General features: G+C 45.3%; 1 protein-coding gene across 2 annotated transcripts in view; it reads right to left on the minus strand.

Moving 5' to 3' along the window:
* ANXA7 (annexin A7) overlaps window positions 1–15,574 on the minus strand; it is a 387,587-nt gene that overhangs the window by 294,672 nt on the left and 77,341 nt on the right. For both annotated transcript variants that reach the window (XM_069240454.1, XM_069240455.1), the window contains exon 3: window positions 12,623–12,806. In XM_069240454.1, the coding sequence (XP_069096555.1) occupies window positions 12,623–12,806 (184 nt within the window). The remainder of the gene's footprint in view (window positions 1–12,622; window positions 12,807–15,574) is intronic.

The raw sequence follows: 15,574 nt of genomic DNA on the forward strand, positions 1-15,574 counted from the left end.
TCTTCAACTGGAGGTAATGTCTACGGGACGGCAGGACAGATATATGAAAATATGAGTCCTGCAGGTCCAAGAACAGAATCCAGCCTCATGGGTCCAGGGCAGACAGACAAACAGACAATCTTCCCACACATGAACATTCTGACTTTGTCCTTATGCAGGAAAGCATTCAGAGGAGGATGGATTAGGATGGGCAAAGGCCCCCAATCCTATCTAGCATGAGGGAATTATGAAAGTAGCAACCCTCAGCTATTTCCATGCCTGGAACCCTCTGGATGGCTCCTTTAGAGAGTATAATGTGAACCTCCTGCAACAGAACAGACAGATTTACTTTGATGTATAGGGAAGGTTTGGCAGAGGAGAAAGGAAGGATAAGACACAGTTTTGCTGAAACTTTTGGGGGACCCATCTGTCTGACGTAATTGATCGCTACCAGGAAGAAAGTGCTGGATCCTGCCTCCCACTGGGTGGTTGTGCACGACTAATAGCACATTAAAGCAGCTTTGTGGCAGTTGCAGCAAGGGAAAGGGACTGGGAAGACTGGCCCTAATTTTGGCATGCATATTGTGTGCACAATCCGCATCCCCGGCCTTGAAAGGACTGGAGTGGTTGTAGAAGAGGCTGGAAAGAGTCATGCTGCCTATGGACCAGCCTCTCAGAACAGCCCCTGAATTTCCAAAACTGGTGAGACAACTGTTTGGCAGGTGTCAAAAGACCCAGGGAATGTGCTAAGGCCCTATTCTCCTTGAAACATTCCAAAGCAGAATTAGCTTTTCGCTGAACGGGCATGAGCCATCAAAAAGTCATATCCCTGAAAGGCCTGGATGTCTCCAAAGAATCCTGTGGAGTACATCCAGTGATGGCGATGAAGCACAACACCAGTGCCAACCCCCTTCCCAGACAATCAGTAGTTTTAAGGCCAGTACAAATCACATATTTGGCCGCATCTAGACCATCCTGAATAGTGTGAGCCAGTGATGCACTAACATCTACCAGGACTGCCAGCAAGATCTTGCTGGCCATGTCCCAGAAGGCATGCATATATGTGCCCAACAAGCAAACTGCATTGACTGACATCAATGCTAGGCTGGCCAAAGAGTACATTCATTTTCTGAATGTCTCAATCCTCTTAGACCCCTGGATTAGACTCTGGCATGTCACAGGGAATGAGTTGGGGGTTCATCTTGCCGGTTGAAGCCTGAACCACCAGCATTTTAGGGGAAGGATATTTAGTGAGGAAACCAGGGTTAACAGGCACGAGCCTCTGTTGTCTGACCACCTGACTATTCAAAGATGGGAAAGAACAGTGCTTTGACCAAGTTCCCATTAAAGTGCCAGTTGAATGGGAGCAAGGCTCTGCTGTAGCTGGCCCCGGCATCAAGATTCCCCTAATGAGCTTTGTCTTAACCTCAATGCAGGCTATTTGCAGATCCAAGACCTCAGCTGCACATCCCATTAGCACTGCAAATGAAGCTCTCTCTACCACTGGGAGTCTAAATGGTGAATTCAACCCGGTATCGGGGAAGTTTCATGCTCACTGGCATCTTTTAGTCCATATAAAAATTGTCACCATAATGGTCGGACATATCATCCCATTCCCACCACCATCATCATCATCATCTCCTCAGGGCGGTGGCAATCTGAGGTCCGAATCTGAACTAAAAAGATAATAAAGCCTCAGAGGGCACATCTGCTTAAGCAGAGGTATCGGACTGGAATCAGGCTATTTAGTGACCAGTTCCGCTTCAGTATTTTCGTCGGTCGAAATTGTGCTGAAAGTTTACTCTCATATGGTGGAATGGAGTTTTTTCCTTTATCCTGATTAAGGGCTCTACATATGTTGCCACTAATCTTTGGCACTTGTCCACAGACAATAATGGTGTCAAGGTCTGTGTTTTTTCTGCTGCTTCTCAGAATGAGTGCAATATATCATCGCTATTTGGGCTAAGCATGCATAATGTAAGAATTGCCCTTGACCTATTCTAAAGTGTTCCTGCGCTTCCATGTAAGTAAAATCCTACCTTGTGGGTACACTCTGCTAGCTGCTCACGTCTTCCTGCTCTCCCCCTTAACAAATCTTAATGCAGATCTTTCAATAGTATATTTTAGTGTGTGGCTTTTAGCAGTGGCGTTTCATAGTTTTCTTCTTTTAACATATGTACTGCATACTGCAGCTGAGTTGCCATATATCAAACCTCAATATCTCGTACCTTTATGCCACCACTTCACAACAGCTTTGGGGTTTCTAGTTTGATTATGCTATGCTTTCCAGGCCATATCAGAGAGATCAGCAGCTGATCGAGCACTTTGAATACGCTGGGCAGAAATGGAGATAGTAATCCCGGGGGGCATACAGGTACTGTAGGAAGAACACCATTTTTGTTATGGACAACCTGTCCATCACCGACAACAGAAGGGTATTCCACAATGCCGTTGTTGCTTACCTCTGTATTTTGACTCACATGAATTCCAAGGTATCTGAAACTGAAACTCCCCTCCAGATCCAGTTTTCAGAAATGCTCAATTTCTATTTCCCTTAGCTAACCCAGTGGGTACAGTTTTGATTTGGCAAAGTTCATTTTGAGCCCAGATAGTTTTGCATTTGCTTCTAATTCCTTAAGCAATATAGGACTCAAGCAGACCAAGCCTTCTAGAGATATAAATGTGTATCTGCATACAGAGAGAGAACATGATTAGGGGCTACCAGTCATATGCCCCACTCTTCTAAGACCTTTCTCAACAAGCTAGCTTTTGGCTTCAGTACCAGTGTACATAAGAGAGGAGACAGTGGACAACCCTACCTTGTGCTGCTTTTCAGATTAATACTTTCTGTTAATATGCATTCAGTTTTATTCCTAGAATTGGGAGAAGCACATAAACGTCTAATTTCAAACAGCAGGGTCCAAACTCAATTTGAACCAGGGCATTCCACATATACTTCCAACTTATAGTGTAGTGGTCTTTTACCCCTTCTAATTTATCAGAGACATGTGCTAGTTTTCTTAGATCACAGAGGTTGTTCCAATGTGGCATAACCATTGCGCTAATTTCTCTTCCACCGAGAGAAGCCTATTATCAAGTACTTTACTCAAGATTTTTGTATCTGCATTAATCATGGATGGAGACTGATATGAAGCTATATTTCTAGTATTTTTCACGTTTTGGGATGATAAAGTCAATTGTAACCTCTTGAGAGAGTAATTTTCCTATCTGATATGCTTCTAAGTATACTTCCAGTACTTTGTCAACTAGTCAAGTCTGATATTAATTCGATAGAGAAGCTATCCATACCAGGACTTTTAATTGTTTTCATTTCTTGTATAGGAGCCATGAGTTCATCTTTTGTGTCTGGAGCCACTTAAGACTGTATTCTTCATCCATTAGGTGCCCTAAGGGAAGGTTGTGAAAGTAGTCTTGCATATGTTGGTTACCTATCACGTTTGAAACATTTTGGGGTTTTAAGTATCAGCTTATGTTTGTATTAAGGCCTGAGAATGGAAAGCCCACTTTTTTGGGATGTAAGCTGGTCCTTCCACATAGTAGGATTGATGCACGAGGCGTAGGATCGTAAATTCTATGGAGAGTAAGACTAGAAGCCAATGTAGGGTTGAAATGGTAGACAGGAGTATGTTTACTTTTCTTACTGCTATTAATATCATTGCTCCGAAGTCCTTCAACGTTTGTGATGGACTATCCTGGGAACGTATAGACACATCCCAGATCCACCAATCTGATATAACTCAGCTGGCGATTTTAACCTCCACATGGACAAAAGGAGGATTCTGACGTGATTTCCTTCTATCATAGTATACCCTTACTGGCTCAGTCTCAATTTGTGTTCAGCCCCACGCACCAAGCAGGGCATGTGCTGGACCAGATATTTTCGAATGAGTTACAGAAGTTGATGCTCCCATCCCGCAAGTCTGGCCCAACCAAGATTTGATTACATTAATTGGACAAGCATTGGGAAAGCTCAACGGCAAGCGGCGATAGCATCCAGCGTCTCTAGAGTTTGTCATGAAATCCAGCCAGAAGATTTTATTAGAGCACTTGAGGAAAGTACTCCCGCTCTTTCGGGTGGTGCTGAAAGAGATGTATGCCTTCGGGACAGTAGGATTGGCACTACTACCTGTGAATTGGTGCCTGAACTTCTATGATCCTCACATAAAGATAAGCAATCTTGCCCTTGGTTTATTGACACCATTAAAGAAGGCAAGAAAAAGTGTAAGATCTTAGAAAGACAGTGGAGGAAACTATACCACCCTGATGTTAAAGTTAGGTACAAGAAGATTTTAAAGAAATATTACAGGGAGGTTAAAATTGCTAAAGAAGTCTACCTGGAATGTAGAATTGAAAGGGTTGGGAATAAGTCCATAGAAATGTTTAACATTGGCGAAGCTTTATGTTCCCTGAAGCCAGTTCTAGGTATCAGGAACCCTCTGTCAACTGGTATGAACAGCTGGCACACTACTTTCAGAATAAGATTATCAGCATTCAGGCCAGTCTCTCCTCTACGATGCAGTCTGAGGAGCCCAAGTTGGAAAGATTGTATGTTGGTGCGACATACACTCCCACTGGGGCTCTTTCGAGGTTCAAACCTATTTCCCTTGAAAAAACATTTACTGGAATACACGGCCGAACATCTGGTTCCCCAGTGGCCCCTTGCCCCCTAATATGCTAGTGCTTAGGGCAAGTGTTATTAATCCTTTGGACAACGAACCCTTCAATTATTCTTTAGCGGCAGCAATAATGCCTCACATCAGGAAACAGACCAAAACCCTGCCTTTACTGAAAAAACCCAGGCTGACCCAGGTGAACAATCCAACTACACACCCATATCTCTGCTTCCAGCTTTACCTAAAGTTCTTGGGCAGCATGTCAAATCAGCTCTACCAATACCTTGAAAGCAATAATTTATTACACCTGGGTCAGTCGGGCTTTCGGCCCAGCTTTAGAACGGAGATGGCGCTAGCTGAAGTGGCAGATTACAACAGATTTACATTAGATTTCGGAGGGAAGGCAGTGCTGATTATGCTAGATTGTTCTGCAGACACGGTAACTCACTCCATACTCCTAGATCATCTTCAATAAATAGGAATTGCGGGTCGAGCACTGGAAAGGTTGGCCTCATTCCTTCAGAGACAAGGTCAAGAGGGCTGGATTCCACATTTGTCATCCGGATCTTGTGAATTGCAAGTCGGAGTACCATAGGGCTCTGCTCTGAGCCTCAGCTTTTTTTTTTTTTTTTTTTAACATTTAACTTACTCCACTTGCCGAGGCTCTGGGAGAATTATTATTATTATTATTTTTTATACTGATGACACCCAGTTACTTTTTTCCTGGGGTAGTGACACCGGATTCTCTGGGTGAAAGATCAGAGCATGACTGTCAGCCGTCTTTCAGTTGCTTACACAGCATCAGCTCAAATGCAATGCAGAAAAGACTGAGCAGCTTCTCTTTGGCATGGAGGCCCCTGACAGATGTCAGTCTTTTTCGCCTTCAGATACCCCAAACCCAACACCCCCACCACCCCAGGCGGCAGGCAAACTAAGTAAAGAATCTGGGCATTAAATTTGATGACCGCCTCTCTTTCCTACCACAGGTTAATATGGTAGTTTGCACTGCTGCGTCCCTTAAGAATTATTTTTACACTCTCACTGACAGCCAGGAGAGTGATCATACACTCTAATAGTACCAGGGATGGACTATGATAATGCCTTGTATCTGGGCCTCTTTGAATATCTGTCCAATAACATGCAGGTGGACCATAACGCAGCAGCCCTTGCCTCCGAACGTGCATGTGTACCCTCATCATCGGATCCCTATGGGGAAAAAAAAAAAAGAGGATTTTATTTGAGACCCTTGCTTGGGCCATAGAGCCCTTCATTAATACCTTATGGCTAGAATTAGTTTCAATACTCCTTCAAGGTGTTTGCGCTCCGCCAATGCTTTTTGGGCAAAATACCTAAGATCAGGTGTTCTAGGGCCAGCGGTAGATCCTTCTCCTTCTTTGGGCCTGTTGCCTGGAATAACCTGCCATTGGAGCTGCAGGGCATCACAGCCACCACTCACTTCAGAAAGAAAGTGAAAACATGGCTCTTTGATCAGGTTTAAAGTTTTTGGCTATACTGGACAGTGTAAGTAGAGGCACGGAGTGCCAGAACACTCCTTAGAGTGGCAGTGCACTATATAAGTCCCTTATTTCATTTTATACTAGCTATTTTCATTAAACCACTTGAGTGGCTGATTCGAACAAGTAACCAGATATTAAAGCTTCCTGCATATGGTAACCATTGGTACTCTAATAAATCCGGCCAAGCACCAGTTAGGGCTTGGAATGTCTCACCAAATAACAATAAAATGAGGAAAGATGAGACACTTGACTGGCAGTTTACTTTGGGTGACTGAGCCTAAAAAAGACTACTGCTTTGTCAAGAACATATATTTTGGAAGTGATCTTTGGGTTTTTGTAGGAAGTTGGCTCTGTATGTGCTATTTCAAAGTAAGGAATAGCATGCACAGAGTCCAAGGGTTCCCCTTAGAGGTAAAATAGTGGTAAAAAGAGATAATACTAATGCTCTATTTTGTGGTAGTGTGGTCGAGCAGTAGGCTTATCCAAGGAGTAGTGTTAAGCATTTGTTGTACATACACATAGACAATAAATGAGGTACACACACTCAGAGACAAATCCAGCCAATAGGTTTTGTTATAGAAAAATATATTTTCTTAGTTTATTTTAAGAACCACAGGTTCAAATTTTACATGTAATAGCTCTTTTGAAAGGTATTGCAGGTAAGTACTCTAGGAACTTTGAATCATTACTTTAGCATGTATACTTTTTACATAAAACACAATAAGCTGTTTTAAAAGTGGACACAGTGCAATTTTCACAGTTCCTGGGGGAGGTAAGTTATTGTTAGTTTTCACAGGTTAGTAAGTCACTTACAGGTTTGAGTTTTTGGTCCAAGGTAGCCCACCGTTGGGGGTTCAGAGCAACCCCAAAGTTATCACACCAGCAGCTCAGGGCCGGTCAGGTGCAAAGGTCAAAGAGGTGCCCAAAACACATAGGCTATAATGGAGAGAAGGGGGTGCCCCGGTTCCAGTCTGCCAGCAGGTAAGTACCCGCGTCTTCGGAGGGCAGACCAGGGGGGTTTTGTAGGGCACCGGGGGGGACACAAGATAGCACAGAAAGTACACCCTCAGCAGCGCGGGGGCGGCCGGGTGCAGTGTGCAAACAAGCGTCGGGTTTCCTTCAGTTTTCAATGGGAGACCAGGGGGTCTCTTCAGCGATGCAGGCAGGCAAGGGGGGGGCTCCTCGGGGCAGCCACCACCTGGGCAAGGGAGAGGGCCTCCTGGGGGTCACTCCTGCACAGAAGTTCCGTTTCTTTAGGGGCTGGGGGCTGCGGGTGCAGGGTCTTTTCCAGCCGTCGGGAAATGGAGTTCAGACAGTCGTGGTCAGGGGGAGCCTGGGGATTCCCTCTGCAGGCGTCGCTGTGGGGGCTCAGGGGGGACAACTTTGGTTACTCACAGTCGTAGAGTCGCCGGAGGGTCCTCCCTGAGTTGGTTGTTCTCCACCAGTCGAGTCGGGGTCGCCGGGTGCAGTGTTGCAAGTCTCACGCTTCTTGCGGGGAGTTGCAGGGGTCTTTAAATCTGCTCCTTGTAACAAAGTTGCAGTTCTTTTGGAGCAGTGCCGCTGTCCTCTGGAGTTTCTTGTCTTTTTCGAAGTAGGGCAGTCCTCGGAGGATTCAGAGGTCGCTGGTCCCTTGGAAAGCGTCGCTGGAGCAGGGTTCTTTGGAAGGCAGGAGACAGGCCGGTAAGTCTTGGGCCAAGGCAGTTGGTGTCTTCTGTGCAGGTTTTTGGGGGCCTGTAGAAGACTCTTTACTATTTTTGTTTGTGGCTGTCTCACCACCTTTCCCCTGGGGAGGTTTTGTGACCCCTTTCTTTTGGTCACCCCCTGTGGAAGTTTTGGACACCCTAGTCTTGACCCAATGGTCCGCCTTCTTTCCCAATTCTTGGGGAGAAATTGGTCCTAGGTCCACCAGATTCTGATGCAGTTTATCATTGAAACAATTACTTAATAGGTGTTCTTTCACAAATAAATTGTACAGCCCATCATAATCATTTACACCATTGCCTTGAATCCAACCATCTAGTGTTTTTACTGAGTAGTCTACAAAGTCAACCCAGGTCTGGCTCGAGGATTTTTGAGCCCCCCTGAATCTAATCCTATGCTCCTCAGTGGAGAATCCAAAGCCCTCAATCAGGGTACCCTTCATGAGGTCATAAGATTCTGCATCTTTTTTAGAGAGTGTGAGGAGTCTATCCCTACACTTTCCTGTGAACATTTCCCAAAGGAGAGCACCCCAGTGCGATTTGTTCACTTTTCTGGTTTCACAAGCCCTCTCAAAAGCTGTGAACCATTTGGTGATGTCATCACCATCTTCATATTTAGTTACAATCCCTTTGGGGATTTTCAACATGTCAGGAGAATCTCTGACCCTAGTTATGTTGCTGCCACCATTGATGGGTCCTAGGCCCATCTCTTGTCTTTCCCTTTCTATGGCTAGGATCTGTTTTTCCAAAGCCAATCTTTTGGCCATCCTGGCTAACTGGATGTCCTCTTCACTGGAGTTATCCTCAGTGATTTCAGAGAGGCTGGACCCTCCTGTGAGGGAGCCAGCATCTCTGACTATTATTTTTGGAGTCAGGGCTTGAGAAGCCCTGTTCTCCCTAGATAGGACTGGTGGAGGGGATTCTTCCTCCAGTTCACGATCATCCTCCTCTGTGTTATCCACAGAGGGGTTGGCTCTATCATACTCTGCCAACAGCTCCTGGAGCTGTACTTTGGTAGGTCTGGAGCCCATTGTTATTTTTCTTATGTTACAGAGTGACCTTAGCTCTTTCATCTGGAGATGGAGGTAAGGTGTGGTGTCGAGTTCCACCACATTCATCTCTGTACTAGACATTATTCTTCTAAAAGTTGGAATGCTTTTAAGAATCTAAAACTAGTTCTAGAATCTAATTCAAACTTTTAAACTCTAAAAGAAATGCTAACAGGGACTAACACAAGGCCCTAGCAGGACTTTAAAGAATTTAGAACAATTTCAAATTGCAAAAAATCAAGTTCTAATGACAATTTTTGGAATTTGTCGTGTGATCAGGTATTGGCTGAGTAGTCCAGCAAATGCAAAGTCTTGTACCCCACCGCTGATCCACCAATGTAGGAAGTTGGCTCTGTATGTGCTATTTCAAAGTAAAGAATAGCATGCACAGAGTCCAAGGGTTCCCCTTAGAGGTAAAATAGTGGTAAAAAGAGATAATACTAATGCTCTATTTTGTGGTAGTGTGGTCGAGCAGTAGGCTTATCCAAGGAGTAGTGTTAAGCATTTGTTGTACATACACATAGACAATAAATGAGGTACACACACTCAGAGACAAATCCAGCCAATAGGTTTTGTTATAGAAAAATATATTTTCTTAGTTTATTTTAAGAACCACAGGTTCAAATTTTACATGTAATAGCTCTTTTGAAAGGTATTGCAGGTAAGTACTCTAGGAACTTTGAATCATTACTTTAGCATGTATACTTTTTACATAAAACACAATAAGCTGTTTTAAAAGTGGACACAGTGCAATTTTCACAGTTCCTGGGGGAGGTAAGTTATTGTTAGTTTTCACAGGTAAGTAGGTCACTTACAGGTTTGAGTTTTTGGTCCAAGGTAGCCCACCGTTGGGGGTTCAGAGCAACCCCAAAGTTATCACACCAGCAGCTCAGGGCCGGTCAGGTGCAAAGGTCAAAGAGGTGCCCAAAACACATAGGCTATAATGGAGAGAAGGGGGTGCCCCGGATCCAGTCTGCCAGCAGGTAAGTACCCGCGTCTTCGGAGGGCAGACCAGGGGGGTTTTGTAGGGCACCGGGGGGGACACAAGATAGCACAGAAAGTACACCCTCAGCAGCGCGGGGGCGGCCGGGTGCAGTGTGCAAACAAGCGTCGGGTTTCCTTCAGTTTTCAATGGGAGACCAGGGGGTCTCTTCAGCGATGCAGGCAGGCAAGGGGGGGGGGGGGGGCTCCTCAGGGTAGCCACCACCTGGGCAAGGGAGAGGGCCTCCTGGGGGTCACTCCTACACAGAAGTTCAGTTTCTTTAGGGGCTGGGGGCTGCGGGTGCAGGGTCTTTTCCAGCCGTCGGGAAATGGAGTTCAGACAGTCGCGGTCAGGGGGAGCCTGGGGATTCCCTCTGCAGGTGTCGCTGTGGGGGCTCAGGGGGGACAACTTTGGTTACTCACAGTCGTAGAGTCGCCGGAGGGTCCTCCCTGAGTTGGTTGTTCTCCACCAGTCGAGTCGGGGTCGCCGGGTGCAGTGTTGCAAGTCTCACGCTTCTTGCGGGGAATTGCAGGGGTCTTTAAATCTGCTCCTTGTAACAAAGTTGCAGTTCTTTTGGAGCAGTGCCGCTGTCCTCGGGAGTTTCTTGTCTTTTTCGAAGTAGGGCAGTCCTCGGAGGATTCAGAGGTCGCTGGTCCCTTGGAAAGCGTCGCTGGAGCAGGGTTCTTTGGAAGGCAGGAGACAGGCCGGTAAGTCTGGGGCCAAGGCAGTTGGTGTCTTCTGTTCTTCCTCTGCAGGGGTTTGTCAGTTCAGCAGTCCTTCTTCTTGTAGTTGCAGGAATCTAATTTCTAAGTTCAGGGAGAGCCCTGAAATACTAAATTTAAGGGCGTGTTTAGGTCTGGGGGGGTTAGTAGCCAATGGCTACTAGCCCTGAGGGTGAGTACACCCTCTTTGTGCCTCCTCCCAAGGGGAGGGGGTCACATCCCTAATCCTATTGGGGGAATCCTCCATCTGCAAGATGGAGGATTTCTAAAAGTTAGAGTCACTTCAGCTCAGGACACCTTAGGGGCTGTCCTGACTGGCCAGTGACTCCTCCTTGTTGCTTTCTTTGTTCCCTCCAGTCTTGCCGCCAAAAGTGGGGGCCGTGGCCGGAGGGGGCGGGCAACTCCACTAAGCTGGAGTGCCCTGCTGTGCTGTGACAAAGGGGTGAGCCTTTGAGGCTCACCGCCAGGTGTTACAGCTCCTGCCTGGGGGAGGTGTTAGCATCTCCACCCAGTGCAGGCTTTGTTACTGGCCTCAGAGTGACAAAGGCACTTTCCCCATGGGGCCAGCAACATGTCTCTAGTGTGGCAGGCTGCTGGAACCAGTCAGCCTACACAGATAGTCGGTTAGGTTTCAGGGGGACCTCTAAGGTGCCCTCTGTGGTGTATTTTACAATAAAATGTACACTGGCATCAGTGTGCATTTATTGTGCTGAGAAGTTTGATACCAAACTTCCCAGTTTTCAGTGTAGCCATTATGGTGCTGTGGAGTTCGTGTAAAACAGACTCCCAGACCATATACTCTTATGGCTACCCTGCACTTACAATGTCTAAGGTTTTGCTTAGACACTGTAGGGGCACAGTGCTCATGCACTGGTACCCTCACGTATGGTATAGTGCACCCTGCCTTAGGGCTGTAAGGCCTGCTAGAGGGGTGTCTTACCTATACTGCATAGGCAGTGAGGCTGGCATGGCACCCTGAGGGGAGTGCCATGTCGACTTACTCATTTTGTTCTCACTAGCACACACAAGCTGGTAAGCAGTGTGTCTGTGCTGAGTGAGGGGTCTCCAGGGTGGCATAATACATGCTGCAGCCCTTAGAGACCTTCCCTGGCATCAGGGCCCTTGGTACCAGAGGTACCAGTTACAAGGGACTTATCTGGATGCCAGGGTGTGCCAATTGTGGAATCAAAAGTACAGGTTAGGGAAAGAACACTGGTGCTGGGGCCTGGTTAGCAGGCCTCAGCACACTTTCAATTCAAAACATAGCATCAGCAAAGGCAAAAAGTCAGGGGGTAACCATGCCAAGGAGGCATTTCCTTACAGTTTTCAATTCTTATCCAATAGAATAACTCCCTTTATTTATTTATCACAGTGCTGTGAGACGAACTCCTGAGTGTAACAGAAAGGTCTGCAAACATATGCCTTCTGCATGCTTATCAAGTTGTCTAGAACATAGCTGATAGCCTGCATCTCTTACCCCTGGGTATTCAGACAGAATACTGATGGGAACTTTATGCATTCTAGATGCAGCAAAGCAAAAATCTCACAAACTCTTTAGTGTTTGACGTTCAGAAAGGTATCTATGCTATGCCCTCCTGTGGCTTCACCATTGTCCTTCTTAACACATATATTAGACACATTTTCTTGCCTTTTCCCCTGATTCCATGGGTGATATATCCACTATGGGGAAAGAGAATTGAAAATGGACATGGGTAGCATTTTCAAACAAGTATTCCACGCGGGTATTAACCCCCTTTTTGAGACTAGATGAAATGCTACAATAAAATACAAATTGATTTTTAAGAAAAGACAGTGAAACTTTGAGTCATCTCATGCACTGATCTCTGCTGCATACCAAAGAAGCCATTCCAGAAGGTTATCACTGAAACAAGTCGCCAAGTTCTTCACTGCAGTGCCCAACAGACTGAAACCAACTGGATTAGCAAGACCTTTTCATTTTGTTAAACAGAGAAATTCCAGCAACGCATTCCTACACAAGATGATGTTAACGTGAAAAAAAGTTACAACGCAAAACCCACCTCCAGGAAAAGATGGCATTCCTCCAGGGGGGTAACCTCCAAATGCAGGGTATCCTCCAGCCCCTGGGACACCACCACTAATATCTGGCGGATATGCGCCTCCAGCCATTTGAGGCATTCCTCCAGCACCCGTAGGGTAAGGGTAGGCATTACCAGGTGGAAAACCAGAGTCTCCACCTGGAGGCTAATTGAAAAAATAAGAAAAACAAACAGGCAAAAGTCACCACGTTTTAGAGCTAACACTGTAACTGTTTTGTGTTTCTTTATTACATATTTCATATTGTTTACAGTCAAAGTAGTATAATGAAACCGTTAAAAACCTTTTTCGTTACATTTCAAATATCAAAATAAACTATCACACTTTGTGAGAACAGCCAAAACAAATTTTCTGGAAATGTGATATAGCCCCTCTTGCTGAGATAGGTGAGATAATAAGGAAAAAAATTGATCTGCTCTTTAAAAGCTCAATTGGATTTCATCCCCGCCAAGAGCTCCCAAATCAAGCGTGATACGCCTTTAACGTTGCAATCGTTGACAACGTGCACGTGCAAAAAAAAAAAAAAAAAGAAACTGAATCAGTCATGGGAAGATTAAAATTGTGTAACACTGACGAGATATTTCCGAAAAATTGACAAGGTACTTCAGACTCTCACTCAGGGAACATGTGACCTTAAATCATGGTCGGTCCCTGCTTTTTATCATCACTGGTACCTCCTTTTTCAGGTCCATAAATTTCCAACCAATTGCATTTCACATGCAATCAGTACCTGGTCCTGCAGCTACCACCTGAACCTTCTGTCCCTTCAAAATCACTCCACTGGTTTTATAAACTTAAACTTATATAATAGCGTCCGCATCCACTTATTGGTGGAGTATTTTCTCATAGGCTTGAGGACGTTTTTATCCACATCCTGAAACTGTGTGAGAAGCAGGGCTTCAGACATTTTATTCTTTTACTCTATAAGTTGCAGCCATTAAGTGAGTCACACACTCCTACAACACAGGCAGAAGGTGGGGCGCTGGGGAGTCAACATGGTTTAGCACCTTAACCAATATATTCAATGCCTGTGTGAGGGACTAGGGTATCTATTAAAGCATCCTTACCATTGAAACATGTTGCTAAGTTATTCAAGCAGTGCCCAATAGACAGAAACCAATCGGATTAGCAAGACCTTTTCATAGGGGTATGTGCCTTTCAAAGCATCTAGGAGAAACCTCAATGTTGGTGCCTTCACTCGAGCTCCGTTACAATCAAATGTTATTGATGCTAGTGGGTCACCTGCAAGTAATATACTCGAATGGGCTTAAGGAACACCATCCACTTTAGAGCATGTCCAGTAGAACAAGTGCTCATTTGCTTTCCCAATTCTTAGGGCCACATGTACGTACATTTGGTTTTGAGACTATTGCGAGTCGCAAAACCTTATGCACAATAGTGTCCCTGACACCATCTGCGATTCGCAAGGGGGGGGTCACAAATGCCCACCTCATTAATAATCAAGAGGTGGGTTGCAATTTGTGACCCCCTTGCGAGTGGCGGCACTCACAGGGATGGTGGCCTGCTGCGGACAGCAGACCACCATGTCTGTGACTGCTTTTCAATAAAGTAGTTTTTTTTTGTAATGCAGCCCGTTTTCCTTAAAGGAAAATGCAATGCATTACAAAAACAAAAAATGAAACGTTTTCGTTTCATTTTTTCAGAGCAGGCAGTGGTCCGTAGGACCTCTACCTGCTCTGATAAAATGTTTTCAGTGACATTCAAAACAGGAAAGAGGTCCCCTGGGGACCCCCTCCCTTTTGCGAATGGGTTAGCACCCATTTGAAATGGGTGCTAACTGCGATTGTTTTGCAACCGCGGTCACAAAACAATCCTACATTCCACTGCAAGTCGCAATTAGGAAGGGAACACCCCTTCCTAATTGCGAGTCGCACACCCGTTTTGCGATTCGGTAACCAGGTTACCGAATCGCAAAACTGGGTTTGTGCATCGCAATGTGCTTTTTGCATGTCACAAACAACTAAATTCGCTGTTTGCGACGTGCAAAAAGCTACCTACATGTGGCCCTTAATCTCCAGATGACAAGAGTACCTAGAACACATGCAACTCTGTTTATTGTACCAGACATGTTGGGTGAGTCAATCAATCTGGTCATTCATTCGAGAGTTTTTGTCCCTTCCTTACACTACTAATGCATACACAGAAAGTGAACACAGGTTCACCAGCTTTGGAAAGAAGGATACAACATTTGTGTTTGAGGGCAAAAATGTCAATAACAACACATTTAACCCATTTTGAAAGTGGACCAGCAACACATATCTTCACCGCAGGTCAGCCATCACATGGGCCCTAAACAGGCCCTGGTCCCAAGTGCCACCACACTGCCATACCCTTGTGTGTATTCAAGCCTGGTAGAATCGACCCCTCAACCTTTCAGGAACCCTTCCTTAACTATCCTCCTTCAGAAAGTGCACTTCTTTCAGTAGCTCTATTTGGATCTCATGATGCCTTAGGAAATAGCCCAGTTGCTTTAGTTTCACAATTGTTTAGCGTCCGGACGGTCCAGGTAAGAACAGGTATCATCAAAGACATTTATATCTCGCAGTAGGATCAGCCCCAGCCCAATGGCATTAAACATTACGCCAAGTATTGATCCTGTGGGGTCCATTCCAGAGAAAGTATGCGACACACAGTTGTTCAAGTCTAGCTATTTCTGAACAAGTAAAAGATCTACATATGTTTGGTTAAAATAATCCTGTAGTCTATAAATATTAAGAAAAATTGTTAACCATTTCTTCCCAGTGCTCCTGGCACAGCGCGCCCCAGTCAGACCTAAATAAAGAGAGCTCAGAGGAAGTATCAGAACAGTGTACTAACCACAACGCCTGACAGCAGAAAACCTGTAATTCACTATCTCTAAAAGACAAATGTTGACTTGAGGACCAGGAAAGGAT

Source organism: Pleurodeles waltl, chromosome 6, assembly GCF_031143425.1.
Source record: "Pleurodeles waltl isolate 20211129_DDA chromosome 6, aPleWal1.hap1.20221129, whole genome shotgun sequence".
NCBI classification, from domain to species: Eukaryota; Metazoa; Chordata; class Amphibia; order Caudata; family Salamandridae; genus Pleurodeles; species Pleurodeles waltl.